The sequence below is a fragment of the Cryptomeria japonica genome, chromosome 5 (assembly GCF_030272615.1).
Source record: "Cryptomeria japonica chromosome 5, Sugi_1.0, whole genome shotgun sequence".
Taxonomy (NCBI): domain Eukaryota; kingdom Viridiplantae; phylum Streptophyta; class Pinopsida; order Cupressales; family Cupressaceae; genus Cryptomeria; species Cryptomeria japonica.
The window spans coordinates 161388727-161413216 of NC_081409.1; the positions used below are offsets into that span (position 1 = coordinate 161388727).

The following is a 24490-nucleotide window of genomic DNA, read 5'->3' on the forward strand; positions in this document are numbered from 1 at the left end:
ATGCCAAATCAGAAAGAGATGGTTTCCCCTCATAGGCCTTAGTGCTATATGAATTAGAGGAAGGATTTGAAGAATTATTTGAATTAGAAGCAGCCACAAAGTGGTTACATATTTTTTTGAAAAAATGGGTTTCCCTTTAGGTTCCTTCTTATATTTCTCCTTCTTAGTCTTATATCCTTTCCAAGATACTCTATACTATCCTATAAAAGTAGGGTTAAAGTCTAGGGATGCCCAATCATTATCTGAGAGCACTCCTTCAAGAGAAAAGATATCCTTGGGAGGATATTTTGATTGAGTAGAAGAATCGGGATTACTAGAAGGAAAAAGATCATTAAAGGAAATAGATGTATTTGAAGAAGTAGAAGGATTGGAAAAATAATGGGAAGTAGTTGAACAAGAAGATATTATTTTTAATGGATCTTAAAGATTGGTATCATCTAGAAAGGTGTAGGCCTTATTGTTGTAAATGGATTTGACTTGCCTATGCAAAGTTGAGGGGATGACTTGCATGTTATGAAGCCACGGTCTCCCTAATATTACCTTATATGTCAAATTACCAAGCATGACATGAATAGGTGTAGGTAAAGTAACAGTACCTACCCTAACAGGCAAGGTTATGATACCTAAACATTGTTTAGCAACATTATCAAAGCCTCAAATAGAAATAGAAGCAGGTTTGATGAGAGAACAATCCACATTAATCTTATCCAATAAGTCCACACTACAAACACTAAGGCCGAATCCATTGTCCAAAAGGTTTCGTCTTATAGTAGTATCATTGATAATAACCACAATCATAAGAGGATCATATTGATGTTGGATTTCATGAGAAGGTAACTCATCTTGTGTGAATACAATTTGAGCTTTGGGTTTGTTTGTAGGATCAATCAAAGAAGTCATGTTATTAGGTGTCACTGCAGGTGGGACAACTAAGGATTTCAAAGCATCTTTTAACATCCCATGATAAGAAAGTGAATTTTGAACCAAATCCCAAATATAAATCTTGGTAGGAGTAGCTTTAATTTGTTCAATTTGATCATACTCCTTAATAAGATTCTGTAATATACGAGGTGCTTGAGGAGGAATAGGTTGAGGATCAGGAAGAGAAGTTGGGATAACTAGATGAGGATTAGGTTGCCTATTGTTTCTTGTGTTGTACGTATGAGAAACAGTATGATAACTCTCTCTAGTTATTTTCTTGGCATACTCATAAGGGCTCTTACTAGGATAACCTCCTTGCATAGTAATAACAAGTTTCTTAGGAGTAGAAAAATAATTATTCGCATAACCACCTTGAACAACTAAGATAGGCTTACATTGGAAATTTTGAGAAGGACAAGCACCTTGAATTGTAAAGAGGGGTTTATTAGGTGTTTCATTCACATGTATCAAATTGATTGAAGATTGTTTAGGAATATCAAAGGTATCCTTATGGATTTTAGAAGAAGAATGGACAAGATTGTTGGGAGAATTGTTGATAGTCTCTTCTTGCACTAAAATGTTATCATGAATAAGATCAATTTTAGGAGGTAGACTAGGAGTAGGCATTAATGTTTTAGAAGGAAGAGTATTAATAGGAAAGGTCATATCATCCTTTATCATCAAAGGATCTATATTACGAATAGATTCTCTAGGAGAAGGATCAACATTACTCTCTAAAGTTTCACCATTGAGAAGGAGATCTCTGAAAGGGATGTCAACAATCTTACCTCGAACTAGGGTATCCTTATGAGTAGAACCAGGTTGAGGAGAGGAAGATGCTTTATTTTTAGAGGGAGAATTATTGAGATTCATGAGAGGTGAGATACTATCAAGAGCGTTATCAATCATGATTTCATCATATTTGGCTAGGGTTCTCAAATGGGGTAGAGAATAATCAACACCTTCTTCTAATTGTTCATCCCAAATAGTGAGGTCATTGGAAAAAATATTAGAAATATCTTGAAAAAGGATGTCCTTATTGTTATTGCCAATTTTCGGAGAAGGGATAACATTTCTCATTAATTATCCATCCTTAGGAGGGAGAGTATAACTACATGTGTTTAAATCATCTTCTTGCCTCAAAATGTGTTCAATAGGATCTGTAGGGTGGAGAGAATTAATGAAATGGATTATGATTTCACTTTATTTTCCTAGGAAATCTTTATGGGTAAGACAAGCTTCGGGGAAAGGAGGAGCATTTCTCATTAATGCATCATCTCTAGTGGGAATTTTGTGGAAGTCAAAAGGGGAAATGCCATCACTAAGAAAAGTAGAGACAATACCATCTTGTTGCATTAAATGATCCTCACAAGGGGAGTATTATTTAGGAGGGAGATGAATGTATCTTTCTCCAAAGATTCATGCTTGGGAAGGAAATCTTTGAAAGAAGTGTTCATAACCTCTTCTTGCACTAACATGCCCCCATTGGTAAGACCAAATTTAGGAGAAGATAAATTAGTGTTCATCGACACCTTTTCACTTAGAGAGGCATCATGTAAAGAAGGTAAAGTAACACTAAGAAAGGTGTTTATAATATCATCCTCTTCCTCTAAGATATATAGATGGTAAGCACACATTTTAGGAGAATTGTCAAGATCACTCTTCAAATCTTTGTCCTTAGAGCATGGGAGAGTTTTGAAGGGGTTGGTAGTAACTCTTTTAGGCACTAAAATGTTGTCATAGATAGAAGGATATTCTTTAAGAGATGGAAAAACTGAAGTAAGGGAAGCTAACCCATTATCACATTTATGAAATGAATGCATCATGACAACAATTTTCCTCTTCCAAATGATAACAAATGCAAAATAGAAGGAAACGTTCAATTTTAACCAATGCAAGCACTCTAAATGAAATTTGGAAAATAAAATTTATGAGTGAAATGTGTTCCTAAATCAGATCTTAAATTAATTATCTAAATTAAGCTATCCACAAGTTCAATTATGAACTTAAAAATTAGGGTTTTAACAAAATTAACCTCTAAATTTTTTAAATGTGCAAGGAATTGAAACTTGTAAATGTAAATTTGAAATAGAAAAATTCTCAAATCTGAAAACATAAATCATAATTAAAGAAGATTGGAATCATGTCGGGTTCACCAAAATGTGGAGGAAAAAAAGTGAGATTGGGTGACTAGGACCTAATCCCACTTTATCCAACACATTGGAAATACGAAAGAGCCTAGGGAGATAGATCACTTTGTCTAATTCTTGTGAGAAAGAGAGAGAAAAGGATTACCTCTTATGGTTTATATTCCTCTTGTTGTATATGAAGATAAGATGTTAAAGATTGATCAACTAGATTAGGAGATGAACAATGAAGCATATATGAACTTAAATTATAGAAAATTATAGATTTGAAACTGAGATACTAGAAGCAAAGAAGGGGATGGAATTTTAATATGTACTTGATGCTAAAAAATGATCCAAACTAACCAGGACCAGGGCACCACGCCCTATCCATGATGATTTGATAGAGAGCTGTAATTGAAAGGCTGCAAACCTAAGATCCCGATCTTTCACCCTATCAAAAATCACCTGAAATTGGAGGAACCAAGGTGCCACTCCCCTATCCTAGGTAGGACCTAGGCACCATGCCCGTGTCACTGATAGTTTTAGGAAAATCTAAGGGTTTAGGACAGTCCTTGTGTCCTTTGCTGATCCAGAAAGCCTTCTGAATACCTGTACCTGCACCTACAATTGAAAAAGGGGAGTTTGGGTGGCTATGTAGGGTTTTTCCTTAGTCAAACCCCTATTTTGTTGATTTCCACCTCAACAAATAGCCAATTTGTATAGTAAAATAGTGTGTGCAAGACCCTAGGATGAATGCAAACAATCTAGAGAAACCCTAAATAGTAAACCCTAGATGCTTGTAATTGACAAAGTAAATGCTCTGAATCAATGATGCAAATTTATCTAAAGAATTAATTTAAATATGTAAACTAATATAATTAAGCTCATGCAAAGACATGAAATCAACATGAAATCATACCCAACCCCTAAGGGAGGGGTACAAGCCAATTGCTAGTCGGCGATCTCCTATTATTCTTCAATGTCTTTAAGGATCTTATTGATGATGAATTACTGACAAATACTTGATGAATTATTGTTGAATGTTGTTGAAGACTCCACATAAGATTCTCTTTCACTACATAAAAGGCTCCTTGTGCTCGCTCTAACATCTTTTTCCTTAGATATGTGTTCTTAGATTAGACTTTCCATCCCTTCAAATGGAGAAAGAGAGATCTTATGTATGAAACCCTAGATATTAATTTCATCTTTACACTAACCTAGGATTTGAATTTCCCACCAATTTCCTGGGGTTAAGCATTATAATATCATAGAATTATGCTCTCAAAATTTTGGGGAAAATGTCGAGGACTGTGTGCAACTTGCACATGGTCTAACCAAATTTTCACCAAAATTTTAGGGCCATTAGATATGATGATATTAGAATGAATCTCAAATTTACAACTAATTTCAAGATGTTTTGATATGTAAAATCATGCCTTAAATGTCAAAATAGGAGATAATTAGTGTTTATGATTTAATGATTTATTGGAGGAGTAAAATAAAAAGGGGCACACTTAGGGTAAAGGGCCAAATTTTATGATGTGGGGAGTGATGAAATATGACTCTAGATTTAATTAAACTAATTAATTAAATGCTTAAAGGGAAAACACAATGCAAGATGCAAACACACTAAGGTGGGTGCTAAACTAAGTGTAGGATTGTACCACCCTAGAAATGGTGTACAATTTATGATGCTACAATAATGTATCCTAGGAGTTTATCTAATGTAACTCCAAAAGAACAATTCTTTGGGTTCAGTCTCAACTTATATTTTTCCATTCTATCAACAATCTTATCTTAGATTGCTAAATTCTCTTTTCTCATGTGTGACTTTGCAAGTATATCATCTACATAATCTTTCATAAAAGTATGCATCATATCATGAAAGATGGTTGTCATGGCTCTTTGATAAGTGGCACCAACATTCTTGAGTTTAAGTGGCATGACGTTCCAATAGAAAGTACCGCAAGAGCACATGAAAGTTGTTTTCTCTTGATCCTTAGGGGCTATCTTAATTTCATTATGCCTCGAGAAGCCATCCATAAAAGAGAATATTGCATATCCTATTTTGAAATGTACAATAATACCAATGCTTGGTAATGCAAATTCATCCTTCAGGCATGCTTTGGTCAAGTCCTTGAAATCTATGCACACTCTGATGCTTTATCTAGTTTTGATATTGGCACAATAGTTGACACCCATTTTGGATATGTAACTGGCCTTATGAAACCTACCTCCAATAATTTCTTCAACTTTTATTTGACAAGAAGTGCAATATGAGGGTGCATCTTTCCGAGTTTCTAATTAACTAGTTTTGCTCCTAGAGCAACATTGAGATGATGCATAATAAGATCTGGATCAAGTCCTAGCACATTAGCATATGATAAGGCAAAATTAATTTGCCTCCTCTTGAAAAACTCACTATAGTCTTGTCTTTCTTGTTCTAATAAGGATGTTGTAGGATGAAGAATCTTGTGATTCTATGGAGTGCCAATGTTTACTGCCTCTATAGGTTCTATCAAAATATATAATCTCTCTTAAAAATATTCTGGGAGAGTATCAAATCATCCATCTTTTGGCACCTCAAGGAGGTTTTCACCATAAGACATGCCCTTTATTTTATCTTTTGATTGATCTAATGTTGCCATAAAATGGTTTTCAACATTAGATCTTTTTCCTTGTTTTATTATTTCACTTTTGCAAATGGAAGATTTGGCACCATCCTGTCTACTAGAAACATCATGTGATTCACTGGTGGAATCTCTTTTCAATGAAATAGGTTCAACAACATTAAGGTATATAGATATAGTGTGGTAATTGGGGAAGACAAGGATATTGGAATTGTTCCAATCAATAAGCTCTAGGTAAACTAAGGGTAAATCATTTGCTTGATCAATCTCAAAGGTTTCAATGGTCATGACATAATTATCAAATTTTTTGAGAATATTAGTTGAGTTATGGATAATACTCTCTTCAGGATATACTCTCCCGATCACTCTCCAATTATCTCTTGTAAAGTTATGATGGATAGTTTGTGATTCACCTTCAGGTGGTCTATTTACTTATGTTTGTCTCTCAAACGAATGGATGGTATCAATATATACATCTTTTGTGTCACAAGTTTCTACAGAAGATGTCTCAGAATTTGTATCAAACTCCCACTCATGTGAGTCAGTTTCACTACTAGCTTGCAAAATATGTCTAGAGTAGCTTCTTCTATTTTATTTGTCATTTCCTGTCTTCTATGATACTTTGCTTCTTTTGGACCGATTGTTTTCCTTGTTTGGTTGGCTTCTAGTTCTTCTCGAGTTCTTCCCATTTTGGTTCCTTGTTGGTTGGGAATTGAGTTGGATGTTATATCATTTGGTTTTGTTGTTTGCTGATTAGTGAGTGCTTTTGTTACTTCTTCTTATTTTATCTTGTTTTCTTCACTTGCCCAATGTTTTCTAACAACTTTATCAGGTTTTGTACCTACTTGCACTCTTTGAATCTATTTATAAGAAAACTCTTCCCTTTTAATTGTGAGTTCTTCTTATTGTTGTTCATATTATTCTTCCTTTTTTCTCATTACTACCTCTACAAATGCTTGTCTTTGTACCCATTTTTGCGACGATTTCTCCCTTTTGGTTGCTTTCATGTTGCTCTAGTGATGTTGATCTTGATTTAGTGTAGGTTAGGCATTTTGGACATACCCTAGTCTAGATTTATCATAGACATATTGAAAGTAAGGTCGAATGGGCTCTATAATCCCTTCTTGACACTTGCCAATAGGGCCTTTTCCTTCATATCCCATTCTTTGCATGTTTCTAAACCCATTACCATATTGCTTTGTAGGGATAATGACTTCTAAAGTTGTTTCTCTGATTTCTTCTTCATCCTTGTATAACCAATTAATGACATATTTGTCTTCAATTTCTTTTGATAATGTCTCAGCTTTGACAAATGTTCCATCAAATATTTGAAGATATTTTTGTGAAATTTGTGATTATGAACTTGTTGGTTTTCCATAAGATTTTGGAGAATGTGGTGAAGTTTGCAAAGAATATTTTCCCATTCCTTCATAATTTAGTTTTAGTTTTTTATCAAAACCTTCTAAGGTTGATGTCAATAATGTCTCTTGAGACAATGTGCTAGGAGAGAATGCTTCTCTGTTATGAGAAACTTGTGCATCCTGAGATGGCTTTAGATTGTTGCAATACTGAGTTGGATTTGTTGAAATTGTTATCTCTTGACCATTATAGGGAAACTTTATACACCGATGATATGTTGATGGGACTGCTTGCATATCATGAATCTAGGGGCTGCCTAGAAGAATTTTATAGGATAAATTCAAGTCCAAGACTTGACAAACTGTATCTCTTTAAACCGGTCCTATTTTGATTTGTAAAATAACTGTTCCTTTGGAAGAACGCTTTTCTTCATCATAGGATTTTATTTTTATTCTCTTTTTAGGATCTACTGCATCTTCTTAAAAGCCCAAATCTTTTACCAAACTTAATGCAAAAATATTTAGTCGTGCTCCTCCATCTACGAGAACACATTTGAATCGTGTTTTATGAATAAGCACTTCAATGTGTAACAGGGCATTATGAGGGCGTTGTAATGATATATCATCATGTTTAGTGAATGATAAGAAATGAGGGGCTATGAAATGTCCCACCATGTTTTGAAACTGATCAACATCCAAGTCCTTAGAGACTATTGTTTCTACTAGAGCCTATTCCAATATTTCCTTATGCGTTGGTGAGATTTTTAGGAGCTCTAGGATTGATATTTATATAAATTTTTCTTCAACTGATCCACTAAGTTATAGTGCCTCGAGGTGGAGGTTGTCTCATTTGTTACACCGGGGAATGTTACTTTATCCTTACTTTGAGTAATAGCATTCACTGGATCTAAAGGTGTTGTATCTTTTACAATGATAACGTTTATTACATTGTCGTAGGTGTGGGCATAATTTACCTTTTCTTTGCCTTTATCATCTTGTGTATTTGATGGGCCACCCTTCTCATAGGTAGGGAGTGGAGTTTTGAAATCCAAGTGAGATTCATTCATTTTATGTGAATCCATTATGATAACCTTATTGTCAATTAATCTTGGATAAGATGTTTGAGCCTTTGACAATCATTGGTTTGATGTCCCTTGTTTCTATGAAAATCAAAAAAATGATTATCATTCCACCAACTTGGTTTGATCATAGGCTCGTAATATCTTTCTTCTAGTAATGTTATCAACTTGTTTGCAAGAAGGGTCTTTAAAGCTGATACAAATGGTTCCCCGATGTTGGTGAATTTTTTGCGAGGGTTGGAAAAGAATATTTTCAGTTTATTATTATCCTGATTATTCACTGGTGCTTGATTTGAGAGATTGAAAATAGGTTGTTGTTGTTTAGCACCATTGTTATCAGATTCTCCCTCATTGCTAACATTTTGATTCTTTTTCCAAAATTTTGGTTTATCATTGTTGTTTTGATTGTTGTTGGTGTTATGATTTTTGTTGTTGTAATTAGAGGAATTACTCCCTTCCTTGTAGAGTTTTAGTTCTCCTTCCTTAACCATAGCATCCTCTATTTTTAAACTGTTTTCAATCTTTTTTGCAAAATCAGGAGGTCATTATAACTTGACTCTATATCTCATTTTACTATTAAGATTGTCAATGAAAATATTCATTTTCTCTTGATCTGGAACTTCTCTAGGGTATATATTAAAAAACTATCTTCGTCGCTATAAAAAGACCATCAAAGATTCTCCATTATTTTTCTTGATGTTACACAAATCCAACATTGTTATCTCATGTTGTATCTTATACGAGTATTCTAAAATGAACTTGTTCACAAGCTCATCAAATGATCTAATCCTAGGTGGTAATTTAGAGAACCATTCCATTGATTGTCAAATTCAACTTCTAGGAAACAAACACATGAGATAAGTTTCATTATGTGCAAATTCCATACTCATGGTACAAAATTCCCTAATGCGATCTTGATAATGGAAAGTGTGAGGCCTGAGCCCCATGGTGGACACCAAAATGTGTGAACTTGGAGTTGTACTTCAAAATAAGCCTGCAACTTGTTAGTTTTCAACAAATATTGATAATTAAAGCTACAAGAAAACTCCAAATATCAACCAATAAAACAAAGTAAAGGAACAAAGCATGAAAACATAAAAAGTATACCTTTACTCTCTTATCCTATTGTGTCCTATCCCCATTGTTCTTAGTTGCAGATAATTGCTCTCAGACATGCACTGTGTGGCTTCCAAGATGGCAAGTGTGAAATGGATAGATAATTGATAGTTGGATATGATTATGCTAAAATTATTTAATCTATGATGCAAGATAATAACATGATAATGCTAAAAGACTCCTAAAATGCCCAAATACTCAAAATGCTAAAACTTACCTATGCAAGATATCTATTAGATGACTATTAGTCCCAAAATGCTGGAGAATTATTCTTTTTATAGATTTTTGATGAGCAAAATCCCATGTGGATGAGATCAACGATTGAGATTGAATCATGCTAGATTGATGGCTATGAAGAGATTGGTTGAGATGTGAGAGATAAAAGAGGAAGATGTTCCTCCTACACCCACATGATCGAAAAAAAGGTGGAAGGAGAAGCCAAGTGTCAGAAGACTCACCTTGACTAGAGATGAAGACTTGAGAGAATATAGGATGGTTGAAAAATATTTAGGGATATGAGGACAAGTGGACTCAACTTCCTCCCAAGATTTAGGGATGATGGAGGAAATATAGGATTGGTTAAGAAATGTGTGTACGTACACATTCTTTTATTTATGATTTGGAAGTTGAAGATAAGTGATCAATTAATATTTAAAAATATTAATATCTTTAACCACATAATTGACGAGTTGGATTTGGAGATTAAATAATTAAGAAAATATTTAATTGACGAGACTACAAAAGAATTGGATAAGGAATGATTAAATATTAGATATTTAATTAAAAATTAATTTAGAAGAAAGACTAAATGAATTAAATAAATTAAACTTTTTAATTTAATTATTTAATAGAGGAATAAGCATTAAATAAATTATTATTATTTATTTAATTAATCATAGTCATTTTTTAGTGTAGGCGATGTGTGTGTGTGTGTGTGTGTGTGTGTGTGTGTGTGTGTGTGTGTGTGTGTGTGTGTGTGTGTGTGTGTGTGTGTGTATATATCTATGTATATATACACATATATATGTATACATATATATACATATATATACATACATACATATATATATATATATATATAGACATACATACGTATATATATATATATAGACATACATACGTATATATATATATATAGACATACATACATATATATATATATATAGACATACATACATACATATATACATACATATATATATATATATATATATATATATATATATATATATATATATATATATATATATATATATATATATATATATATATAGACATACATACATATATGTATATATGTATGTATATATATATATGTATATATATATATATATATACATACATATATACATATACTTACATACATATATACATATACATATATATGTATATATACATATATATATGTATATATACATATGTACATATATACATACATATGTATATATGTATGTATACATATATACATACATATATATATGTATGTATGTATATGTATATATGTATGTATACATATATATATACATATATATATATATATATGTATGTATATACATATATACATACATATATATATGTATGTATGTATATGTATATATGTATGTATACATATATATATACATATATATATATATGTATGTATATACATATATATGTATATATATATATGTATGTATATACATATATATGTATATATATATATATGTATGTATATACATATATATGTATATATATATATATATATATATATGTATGTATAGATATATAAACGTAGATATATATACATGTAGATGTATATATACATGTGTGTGTATATTCTATTATGATTTTATCATGTTTTGAATATCTACTTATGTGTGCATCTGAATTTGTAATTGTTAAAAGTTTGTAAGAATTTTTTGCATTCACTCTCCTAATAGTTCAGTCTAGGAAGTTGTATCCACTACTTATTTTCCTTTCATCCAATAATTTACATCATGCATAATGATACCCTAACCTTCCTTTCATCTAGGAATTTTCATCATGCATCATCGCTCATGGCTTCCATCCAATAATCTCCACTATGCATACCCATAGTATTTCTAATAGTCCTAGGTTCATTAGTTTTGGCAATCAAAGCAAATATGCAACTGGAATTCGATATCTTTTCCAAAAGGATGGAAATTTGTTGGATGCAAATGGCTTCTTAAGAAGAAATTAGGTCCAGATGGCAATGTTTTAAATTATAAGGCATGGTTGGTTGTGAAAGGGTATTGTTGAGTGAAGGGAATTGATTATGGTGAAATATTCTCTCCTATAGCTAATTTGAAATCCATTTGATTCTTATTATCACCTGCAACAAATTATGACTTGAGAGTCAAGCAAATGGATGTGAAGATAGAGTTCCTTCATGATGATTTGGAGAAGGAAATTTACATGTCTCAACTAGAGCATTTCATTGAAAAATGTAAACAAAAACTTGTTTGCAAGTTTAAAAAAAATATTTGTATGGTTTGAAATAGTCTCCTAGAATGTGATATCAAAATTTTTGCACCTATGTGTTGTCTTTAGGATTTTTAAGATGAACATTGTATGTATTATAAATTTAAAAATGGTCACATTCTTATCATAGTCATGTATGTGAATGATATGTTGTTTTTTGTCTTATGTTTTCATCAATGATGTAGATTTTTTCTAGGCAGTCAGTTTGTAATTCCCCATAGTCTTCTCCGCATCGAATTCATCTAGAATAAGGATCTTTGAGGCAGTATTGTAGCTTAGGAAATGACAATTTATTTTATCTTATTTTGAATAATGGACTGCCATGATAAGTTTATAGAGCTGGCATGATGGAGCAAATCTATTGTTTAATTTTAGGTTCAATGACATCTTTTAAGTTTTGATTTGTTTAGGTCATTTTCAAAAACCACATTAATGAATGGACTCTTATAGGAAAACTAGTATGATTATAAATTAATTACCTAATAATTCTTAACTCAAAAGTATTTTTTCCCAAATAGTAGATTTATAATTTTCATATGCTGCAATAAAAGTAAAACTTTCTTAATCAATTCAAAGTTCCCTCCTCCACGAAGCATTGTGAAAGAGTTGTTTAAGAAGAATATTGTATGGGGGTTTAATGATCAAGAAATGTCTACATTAAGATTGAAGTCATTAAGAAACTTTGTAATGCTTATGATCCAATCCATCTTCTTGGCCTTCACCCATGTCCCATTACCATGAAGAAAAAGGTTTGTGAGAGGTCATACTATGTAGGAAAGGATTGTGATAATTTCTCCTTGTTCTCTTCTCCTAATGTAGGGGCATCATATTAAATGGTTTGGTCAAGTGCATTTTTCTTCTTTATATGTGATTTGAGTTTAGTTTTTCTATAAATTTTGAAGAGAGAGAGAGAGAGAGAGAGAGAGAGAGAGAGAGAGAGAGAGAGAGAGAGAGAGAGAGAGAGAGAGAGAGAGAGAGAGAGAGAGAGAGAGAGAGAGATGTTTGACTTGCTATCAACTACTTTGATGCTTACACGAATAAAAGATCAAGGTTGGGTAGTTTTGAACTACCAAAAGCCACCTTCATCAGTAAATCTAGACATTTTGGCACTAAAGATATAAAATATATATCTTTATTGTCTATCATGGAAATTATATTTAAAGAATCATTTACGTCAATATTTTATAGGTGGAAAATAGTTGAATTGACACATAACTAAAAATAGTTTACAAATTTAATAAATGTGTTAAACCTAATGATTGACACATTATCATCCCCCTCCTCTTAATTTGAAGGGTTATCATGAAACCAAGCCATATTTTGAACTACTCAAACTTCTCTTAGTCTAGCACTTTGCAAAAAATATTTGATGGCTGATCTAAAGCTTCTTTAAAAATCCTATTATTGTGATAGGTCTTGAAAAAAAATTGAACTAACTGTATTACCTTAACAAGGTTCAAACTTTGATATTGAGCATATTTCTTTGATGAATCTCAACTTTTGATAAGGAACTTGTTTCTTTGAAAGGCTCAAATTTTGATAATGAGTCTGTTACTTTGACAAATCTCTAATTTTCATAATGAGCTTGTTACTTTAAAAATCAAATTTGGAAATGAGATACAAAGAGGAACTTGTAGCTACAATTTGGAGCTAAAAGTATTGGACAAGTGCATTAGGTACCCTAGTCCTAATGGTGTCTGAACTAACAAAATGGTTTAGAAATGCAATCAATATGTTCCATAGGCCCATTTCCTAAAAACCCCACCTAAAAGTGTTAGAAGGATGTGTTGTGAGGGATTTTAGTCCCCCTCTTTCTTCTGGAGTGGACCGCATTGAGTGTTTTTGGTCTAGATGGCCATTTTGTGTAATATTGTATACTCTATCTATGCCTAACCCTCATCTAGGCTTTTGATGATATAACTTGTATTTAAGAAGTGCGGAAATATGAGTCGAGATATAGAAGGTGTGAATTGATGTGACTTGAAAGTGAATGATGTGCAAGCAGATTCTGCATTGCAAATGTGCGAAAGTTAGTTTGTGAAGTTCTTTGATGATGATAGATTCAGTGTGATAGAACTATTTAAGTCAATGGTTGATGTCAGATGTGTTTGTCATGATATTGGTTGCTTGACACAATGGTACTAGGAAAATTTAATGATCAAGAGATTATTTTTCAATTCGGTTCTCATATTCTTTCTGTTGTCTGAAAACAATGAGTCTTTTGGGAGCTCTTTGTATCTTGCCCTAAGGTTGTGTGCTTTAACCCTGCAAGTCTATTACATGGATATTGCTTCTTGACAGTGAACCTAAACATTGTAATTAAATTTATTTATATTGTGAGTATGATTCTCACCATGTTTTTTCCCTATTGAGTTTTCCACGGATATTTGATGTATATGTGTTTTTTATTAAGATAAACATATTTGATGTTCATATATTGATGGTTGATATTTTCACTATTATTATAAAATAATTAAAAATTGATTAAATTTTGTTAAATTAATATTGTAAAACCCCCACCCTCACCACCATCCCCACTTTGTCTTGTTGTAGATTCAACATATGTATACATAGGTGCATGAAACTCTTAACTATTGACTATACAATCTTCTATATATATGTATGCTTGACTGAGTAGTTCATGTCTTCGTTTGAAGTGACCAAGCAAGTGAAATAGGTGGTTAGGCATGTTATTTCTGGAGTCAAGTCTCCACACTTTAATTACGCCGTGACTTGCGAGAGTCCCCACTCGTTTAAATATTTGTTGAATTATTTCCCATTTTCTCCCTTGCCGTGCACGGCAGTTTGAACAACAACATCCGTTTTGACTGACAAAGAACGGAAGTCGCGAAGAACGACATCCATTATTACTAGTAAAGGAGACCAACTGGTATAGAGCAAAGACGTTGACGGCTTCGCCCTCAATTTCAATCGGTGGTGGCCCAAGCGGACATACATGTTCTAGACAGTTTCTACAACATGCATCAATTCCTCGCTTCCAATGGTTAACGCCTCTTTAATTATTTGAAAACGGTGCTCATCGTTTCCTTATATTTACTGTATTCATTAAACAGTCAATAATAGTTATATTTGGGTCGCCAACTGAATGAACCCTCTACGACATGACATTTTTATCTTTGACCAATCCCACAACATAACCCTAACTACCATCCAACCCTCTCCCTTAGCAATGGTTTGATTATTTAGCCTACAGATGTAATCCTTCCGTACGCTCATAGCAACACAAATACCATCTCTTGGAATGATATTCTATTTCGAAAGGGGGCTATCGAATATTTTGTTTATGCAAGAATCCTCGAAACTCAATTAATGACAAATTGAATTGGGACTTCACTAATAGCACTCTAAACTTTTAAAACTACAACGTATTTGCCCTGCAAACATCTGATTGGAGTTCAAAGAAATAGGATTAAAAAAATAACAATAAAGGAGGAACATATAAGCATAGAGTTAGATATCTAAATTTAAAGGAAAGGAAAGGATCTTTTATAGTCTACCGTGTCAACAATTTGTATATAGAAACCAAACTATACTACAAAGAAGACATACATTTTTTTACCTCTTTGTAGAATTTGAAATTGTAACCTCTCTTTTAAGAATACAAACTTTCCACCACTATGCCAACTGAAGCTGTTAGTCTGTATGCAAGATCCTTAAGAGATCTCGTTTAAAGACTGTCCGGGCGATGATGGAACATCTACCAGCACCAAGTTAATTTGGGGGCTGCATCTATTCTGGCTCCAAAACGGACCTTTCGTACAGCGTGTTAGCGACAGCTTAATCAATCACAGCGGTTAATTGCAAAATTGATGGTGTAAAACGCGCGACTAAAACCCGTGTTAGTCAATCTGTACTGTCGTTTTAGAACCAGAATAGATGCATCCTAATTTGAATTAATGGCATAGTAAGAAAGGGCAAATCGGCTCCGTATACATTTTCCCACATTTATTCCTGTCATATCCTCCTCTAAATTTATTGTCACCCGCAGTCGTACCAACAAAAGTATGAGTATTGGTAGGTGCTGGGAAATGTGTTACCTGTCACCTTTCATACAATTCATTTATATATTGAAGTCATCCATGATTTGTGAGAATGATCGTTGGTTCAAATTTGGGTATAAACCTCTCCCACGCACTTACGGCACGCTAGTTTAAAATAAAACTTAAATTTCACCAATGTCAGCGAATGTGATTGGAGTAAAAACATAAATATTAAAATTATTAGGGAATTTTATAATATTAATATGGTTCTAGAGAGATTAATGTGCCTTGCCTATGTTGCAAGTTTAGCCAAAAGGGTTGATAGTATTAATAATGTTATTGTTATTAATATTATTATTAATATCATTGTTAATGGAAACATTAAACATGATAGATAGATTCAATGTTAAAAGATAATATATTTTATAACATATAATTAGCATAATCATTATTCATGATTGCTTTTATAATAATCTTATGAAGGCTTAAAATTTGTGTTGATATAGTATCAATAGTAAGATTATCAAATAGATTTTTGATGATAGTAACACATTTGTGATAGAGGTTTAAATTAAATACAAATGTCTAGTTGGTCTGATGAATTCTAATGTGGTCAATGGCTTCCAATAATAAATGAGTTCAACACCTTGAGACCTTGTTTTTTTGTTGGTGGTGCAATTCCCTTCACTCCCAAATAGTAAACTTGGAGGGATCAACATTGGGATTATTGATCCCTTGAGGAGCAACCTATGTAGGTACCTTGTAGGGTACCTATCATCAAAGGGTGTGAGAATAAATTTCATTAATCCCTTAAACACTGACATTCAAGAGGTATGAAAACTAAAAATATAGACACCCTTGTGTGTACCTTAATGATTAAGGTCTTTGGATAATCCTTCACCGTAGTATTGTGTCATGCCCCTTCATTAGAGGCTTAGTTAACTAGAGGAATTGAGGGAATGAAGAGTATTCTCTCAATTTGTGGACTCAAGGATATGTATATGACATAACATGTTGTGGGTTTATTGATGGGTCTACATTTGTATTGTTATTTTGTTGTTGTTGTAAGATGTGCGTGATGGAATTTTTCCTCATCCTCACTCTCTCTCAAGTAGCTTACCTTCAGCAATGGTGTGTGTGTCCTTTCATCTAATACATGTAACATGTGTCAATCATGCAAGCGGGTTGTCCTGGTAGTGTGTTAAAAAAAAAAATATTACTGGTATTTTTATCCTAGGGTCAAATTATGGGCATTATAGATTTAGATGTACAAGTGCTTTTGAATCAAATATTTTTATAGAATGACATACTTTTGATATATCATATACTTTTCTTTTGAGTATTTAGTGTATGGAATGAGAATTAAAACTATTCTTTGGTTAGATGTAGTATGGAATAGTTCCCTTGGTTGACAATGTATTCATAAGGATGTCAAAATCATAAAATTGAAGGGTAGAAATGAAATAAATGGTTTCTAATAGTACCCAAACATGCATGTGCTTTGTTATTTGTTTATTAAGTGAATCTATTCAAAAAATAATTTATTTACTTTCTTTTAACCACTCAAATATTAAATTTAAGTGTTTTCAAACAAAATTATAAACAATAAATATAAGTAAAATATAAATAAAAAAAATATAATCAATGAAAATATATAAAAACAAAGTAATAAAAAATAAATATACAAGAAAGATGTAACTATAAAATAATATTTAAAGATAGTCAATATTACATTTAAATAATTTTTTAAAAATACATTAAAAACATTCAAAAATCTCTTAAATATATCTTTGAATCTTCAAAACTCTTTGAAAAATAGTCAAACAAAATAAGATATATTTCGTGTATCATACAAACATATCTCAACATTAAAATATTTATTAAACTAAAAACAAAATACTTTCTCAATTTCTAATCCAGGAGGCTTGTTAAAATGTTTAAACATAAGATTTAATGATATTGAAAGCAAAATACTATCTATCTAGATACCCTATTAAGAGATTTGCTATCTTGTATTTATTACATTTGTAAACAAAATACCATATCCTTAATATCTAACTTGAGCACCTCCGATTAGTACTCTCCCCCAACAGAAATGCTATAACTCTGTCCATCTGATCAAAGATCTTCTTTCTCCAATTCACTTTAAAAATGAGTGCCAACACCACGGCACAAAATCCTGCTGCAATTGACCATCCAATACTCAGCAGGTACCATGAAAATCCTTGGTTTGCCTCTTCATTGACAGCAATGGTAGGAGGAGAGTGCGGTGAACGAGGGGGAGAACACTTCCAGCTTTCAAGAGGGCATCCGCGCAGATTTGGATTTCCTGAGAATACTGTTTTACCAAATGTTATCATGTGAGGACCTTGCAGTGGTATCACCCCTGACAGATTGTTGTAAGAAAGATTTAAATATCCCAAATAATCCAAAGAACCAAGCTGGAATGGAATTTTTCCTGAAAAATTGTTCAAAGAAAGGTCCAGCGATTCCAACCGACTGAGACTGCCCATGCTACCTGGAATGTCCCCATTGAAGCTGTTCCTAGAAAGATTTAGAAACATCAAACCTTTAAGATTTCCAATTTTCATTGGAAGATGACCCCATAATCCGTTGTTTGCCAAATCGATGCATGTCATGCCTGAAAAGACGCGACTGTAATACAATTCTGATCCTTTTGTGATTATATCCAAGCCCTCTATATAGTATTTGCTGTCTTCGTCTCTTACAACTCGAAGCCTTGGGCTATCTCTAAGAGCGCCATAAGATATATATTCTGATCTTGAATTTCCTTTAACAATAATGGGGCGACGCACACGGTCTTCTCCAAGGACGGACATAGTTTCGTTTACATCGAGCATGGCCGAGAAATTTAAGTAGGTATTTGGGATTTCACCGAACAAAAGATTAGAAGAAAGGTCGAGGACTCGAAGCTTGGCCATTCCGCCGATCCGTGGAGGTAGATTGCCTGTCAAGCTGTTTGATCTCAGCACAAGAACTTGTAGACTTGAATAGTTGGCAATCCAAGCTGGAATGTTTCCTATCAAATTGTTTTCTCCTACGTCAAGCACCTGCAGCTCTGAAAGTTGTGCTAAAGACAGAGGAAGAAGTCCTTGGAGATTGTTCTTTTCGAGATGCAAAGACTCAAGTTGTGTTACGCTTCCAAGCTCCTTAGGAATCTCACCCTCCAAATCATTACGTGCCAGGTTGAGCATTACAAGTGCTGACAGCTTGCCCAGACTAGCAGGGATCTCTCCATTTAAACTGTTGTTCTTTAAATTCAGCACGCTAAGATACTGCAAATTACCCAAAGCAACGGGGATATTGCCTCTTAGTTGATTATTTGACAAATCTAGAAAAGCTATAGGAGATGCAATAGTCTCTAATGAAACTGGAATTGGTCCTTTGATTTTGTTGTGTGCAAGTAAAAGAACCTGCAATTGACATAGTTGACGCATATGAATATCTAGCAAGAAAGGGCCACTCAGTTCATTTACAGACAGATCCAACACCAGCAGTGGAACTGGGATTGAAGTAATAGTGAGAGGACCCTCCAAATGATTGTTTGACAGGTTCAAACTCATCAATTCCGATGAGAAATTCCATAGCCAAGGTGGAAGATCTTCCACAAGATTGGCGTCCGATAGGTCCAGATTTTCAAGTTTAAATTGAGTTGAAATCCAGCTTGGAATTGGACTTCCAATTTTACAACTTCTGAAATTCAAGATTTGAAGCTGAAAAGGCGGAATCCAAGGCGTGGAGTCAATGTGGATATTCAATCCACTGTGAGATAAGTCCAATATCTGCAAGCTTGAGCTATTGCGGAGGAGAACTTCATCTGAAACTGTTCCTGTCATGTTGTTGTTGGAGAGAGAAAAAGTTTGCAGAGAAGATGGTAATGTGAGCAAGGAAGGAATACTTCCATTCAATCGGTTGTTTTTCAGATCAAGACTGAGGAGGGAAGATGATTGTGCAAATGACAAAGGAAGGCCTCCGCTCATCTTGTTGTGGGAAAGGGATAAGCTTTTGAGTGTGCTAATTTTGCCTAAACTAAATGGGATACTGCCTTCCAATTGATTGTCATGTAAATCTAAGACGATAAGGGACAGGAGATTGCCTAGAGACGGAGGGATTGGACCACTAATCATGTTCTTGCTAAGATCTATGTAAGTAAGATTGGTGAGTAAACCCAAGCTAGAGGGGATGGGGCCTTGTAATAGGTTCTTGTGAAGGTCTAAATAACGCAAGGAAGACAAATTTCCAAGTTGAGGAGGAATATGTTTTGATAGAAGTCTAAAGTTACCGAGATTCAGCTCAGTAACATGTCCACCCAATTCCATTTCATCGCAGTGGACACCTAGCCATACACAACAGTCATCTCCCTCCCATGACTTTAGCATTCCATGAGTATCAAGGAAAGCGGCCTTAAGGCTGAGAAGCGCTCTGGATTCAGTGGGAGAACATGCATGGACAGACAAAAATAAAATTATAGAAAAGAAAGAACAGTACAGGACAGAGAGGGATGTGAACATACATAAATTATTCGTGCGAACCGCCATTCTGACCTCAATTACTCGCATTGGAGAAGTACTAGGATGGGTGACCTGTCGGGAAGTCCCAATGCTTCACCTCTATGAGCATCACCTAGATGCAATGAGTACTAAGTGTGCCATTCATTCTCATGAGAGATGTGTTCTTGTCGATCACTACTCATAAATCATGGGTCAATGAGTTTGATCCAAAAACTATACAGGCGAACCTTGATAGCAATATCATAATTTGATTTGTTGTGGAAAATATCTTCTACTTTTCATTTGTATTGTTGAATGCTATATTAAATATCATTTTAGATATTAACAAAATAAATCTATGTTGTTTCTGATTGTATATAGTTTCTAATGTAATTAAAATATTTATTCCAGTTTATTGCATTGTCGAAAGCTTGTAAACTTGTTCATATAAATAATTGTTGTAATAATTATTTCCTTATATTATGCCTACTTGTTTGTTAAATTTAAACAAAGTAAAACAATAATATACAAATTATAGATTATGGTTTTTCTATATATTTCCCCCATATTGTACCTATATAAGTTGAAGAAAAATACATTCAGGAGGCTCACCTAGTATGTTAAATCTATTAAATCTGAACATAGAGCTACACAACCCATAATGATTGCTTGTTATTTATCAAAACATTGCCAAATTGGAAAACTGTAATATTTAATATTTGATTTGGAAAACATATAATTTGAAAATACATACTCGGCATACAAAATAGAAGTTGTGATTTGCATCTTTGTCTATGTCTGAATGCATGCTTCTAGATTTGATTGTGTGAGTATTTTTTATGCTGAAAAACATTCACACAATCAAATCTAGAAGCACATTTTGACAGTCTCATGGATTTTGAATATCTACTTGCTTTAATCTTTATGTATGTTTAGGGAGGGGGTGACCTCCATAATTGAGGTTGCTGCCCATTATGGTGGTCATCCTTGGTGGAGAGGGTGTGGTTAAAACATATGCGAGCCCAATCCTCTTTACATATAGATCTTAAACAAAAAAATTGCAACCCTCACATAATTGCATCATTGTAAACCATGAACAACATTTTTGTAGTGTACATAGCTTTCCATGAATCAAACTTCCCAACAACAAAAAAAAGAAAAAGACCTTAGAAAGAAGGAAAAATTTGATGAGGTCTTGAAAAAGTAATAAATTGTTGTTCCTCGACAAAAGGAGGATTCTTATTTCCCTTCTCTTCTTATTTCATGGCTAAAAAAATCCCTTGATAACAACAAAAAGATCTATTTGTTGGAGATGGTTGTCTTTGATGTTCTTTACATGTGTTATGATTCTTGGGGATTGTTAATTTTGTTTGAGGCATCATCAGCCTTGCAATGGACAATTATGAGTCTTGGAGAAAGGGTATCTTGACACATCTTAGGTGGCTTATCTTTTGTGCTATCTATATGGACTTGTCTCTCAACTAGATTCAGAGAGGGGTCAACATGCTTAGGGATCATTGCAGACATTGGGGACATATTTGAGGATATTTTGTTCCTCCTTGACGGAAGTTTGAGAATTCCTATCATCCTATCTTCAATACCTTCAAAGGTTGTTCATCAGATATCTTCATAGTTGTTTGGATTTGGTCCAATTGATTAGGCATATCATGATTTTGACATGTGGAAAATTGAACAGTCTTCCATGGCACACATCATGAGACTATTCTTTCTATCTCCTTTCGTGGAGTTGCTTTTGTCTTGTCCATTGAATTTTTTTCTTCCTAAGGGGAGAAATGCGGTTTTTCACTCTTATATAATCTTCAAAATTCATCCTTGAGCCTTCATCTTCATCATTGGAGCATCTCTCCTATAGGGGGATACATTGTCTCTTCTTTTCTCTCTTACGGGGGGAATCTTGACTATAGTTTTTTGATAGATTCAATAATTGGGGGGACATATTGATTCCTTTATGCTTGTCATGTATAATATTTTTTTCATTTCCTTTTCTCTCTTTTGGAAAGCATATTTTTCCGACTAGGTTTTTCTTCTTTTCTTTGTTTGTAAGACTTGCATTGTTTTGCATTCATTTGTACATGAGTACTTGATTAGGCCTAATTGTCGAGACTTATGCATGCATGCATTTTTCATCCATATTATCCATTTAGTTTAACCCTAAGTTAATCTTAAGGAAGAGTGTTGGAATAATTAGGACACTTTATGTAATTATTTATTGATTAGGCCCTTTAATTATTTTTTCACTTAAGCTAAACTCAGGTGCTTTTTTCATCTAGAGTTATGCTTTTCTAGCTTTAGTTCAGTTGTAGTTGAGCTTAATTTATCTCCTCATTCAAATTCTTTAGTTCTTCTAATTTTAGGATTAGGGAGACTCTTTCTTTCTATAAAATAAAGGCATTCATTCTTTGTAATTGTATCTCCATATTCTTCTGTGCAATTAATACATAATTCTCAAGTTTTTATTAAGCATATTATTTCTTCTTGATCTCTTTTGTGATAGGGTTTTTTTTTTGTAGATGATTCATCCGTCATGTGGTTGTATCATCAACATCTATAACTTTCACTATCAGATCTAAACTTGCACAAACAAAAAAATGCAAAATAAGGTGTTAAGAACATAAATATACTACTTGAGGGGAGGTAAACCAATATACTCCAAATTAAAACTTCAAAATCAATGTAAAATTAAAAATGTTGTCATAGCTCACATTATCATCAAAACAACTATGCAAGTGATAAGCATATCCACACATCAACACGTGAGAACACTAGATTTATGTGAAAACTCGGGAGAAAAAAATCATAGTGATAATAGCTCCTTGGATCTACTATCCAAATCTAGCCTTGCAAAATAATAATGAGCTTACAAATTTTTGCATGCACTAACCCATAGGAATTTTAATCTAGGATGAAAACACCAATCTCCTAATTGAAAGAACTAAGCACCAACTCAAATCATGAGGCACCAACCTCAATAATAAACAAGATATGAAATATATAAAAGATTAATCATGCAGACCTTCCATAATCAAATTACATCATTAGTTAGATTTCCTCTATTGTATAACACTTTGATAGTGTGTATAAGATATGTATCATAGTTTGCACACTTTGTCGCATCTATACTTCTGCTTCTTGATCATATAGCATTCATAACTTCTGTCACTTCTGCCACAACACCCCATTGGAATGAAATCGATGGACAATATGTAGACATTTCAATGTTAATTACACCTTCATTTTTAACCTAGCAGATATTTATAATATATGTAAGTCATCCAAGAGTACACATGTCTTAGATTGAATGTGTAGTCAATCTTTTCCAAAAGCCAACATGTTACACCAAGAGTGAGATCACACTATGTGTTACCCAACATGCACTAAGCTAGTCCAAAACTACCTTCACATGCTTCGTTCAATTCTAGCACACATCACCATCTTCTAGTGCAACCGACAAGAACATCTAATAGTCAACAAGCTAAGACAATCTACACTTTGTCACTTATAACATTTTGTCCATCTGACCAAATCCTCTAAAACATTGGAATATATATCTTTGTGTGTAGCTTGACTTATCTTTCAAACTACAACACATAATACCTAACTACAAAAGAATTTGGCCCCTAAAACCATGACAGTGCAACTAGGTACAAATACCGTCTCTGAGAAACAAACCTTAAAAACCTACCTACACATTTCTAGATCGACGCAAATATTCTAAATAGTTGGGAACAACTAATACTAGTGCATGATGATAATATTAAGATAACTATCCAACAATTCTAGTCTTTTTGCTTCAGTGTTCTCAACTACTTTGACATAAACCAATCCCTTTGACATTAAAGGTAACACACTTGACACCTTTGACATTAATGACTACACCTTTAATCTTATGATATGTATAAGGTTACAAGTAGTTGGCTTGCGGTTACCTTAAGTCCTATTATCTATTTAGTTAGGTTATCCCAAGTGTTATTTTTTTGGTATTTAGTTGGCCTTGGTGCTTTCCAAGGCATAAGTATGGTTTATATAGAGAGTAGTGAATGTTATTTGATCATTATATTGTGAACTAAGTTTTACATTGGAGAATTTTGGAAGTTTCTCTTAGAAGTGACTTATTAATATCAAGTATTTCGAGCTCATAATTTTTATTATACTTCTCTTGTGTAGGTCATTTCATTACAACCTTTGATATTCAAGATAAGATTATCATTTATATCCAAGTGACACAAAAAGATCGAATATATTT

The 24490-nt window shown here is 33.3% G+C and overlaps 1 protein-coding gene across 1 annotated transcript; it reads right to left on the reverse strand.

The window, feature by feature from the left end:
* Positions 1 to 17769: 17769 nt before the first annotated feature.
* On the reverse strand, positions 17770 to 20274 carry LOC131875773 (LRR receptor-like serine/threonine-protein kinase GSO1). The gene has a single exon (XM_059220444.1). The coding sequence runs from the start codon at positions 20272 to 20274 to the stop codon at positions 17770 to 17772; it is 2505 nt and encodes an 834-aa protein (XP_059076427.1).
* Positions 20275 to 24490: the final 4216 nt, after the last annotated feature.

Excerpts from the sequence above, each read along its gene's own strand:
- LOC131875773 (XM_059220444.1), bottom strand. The coding sequence starts at position 20,274 with ATGGCGGTTCGCACGAATAATTTATGTATGTTCACATCCCTCTCTGTC.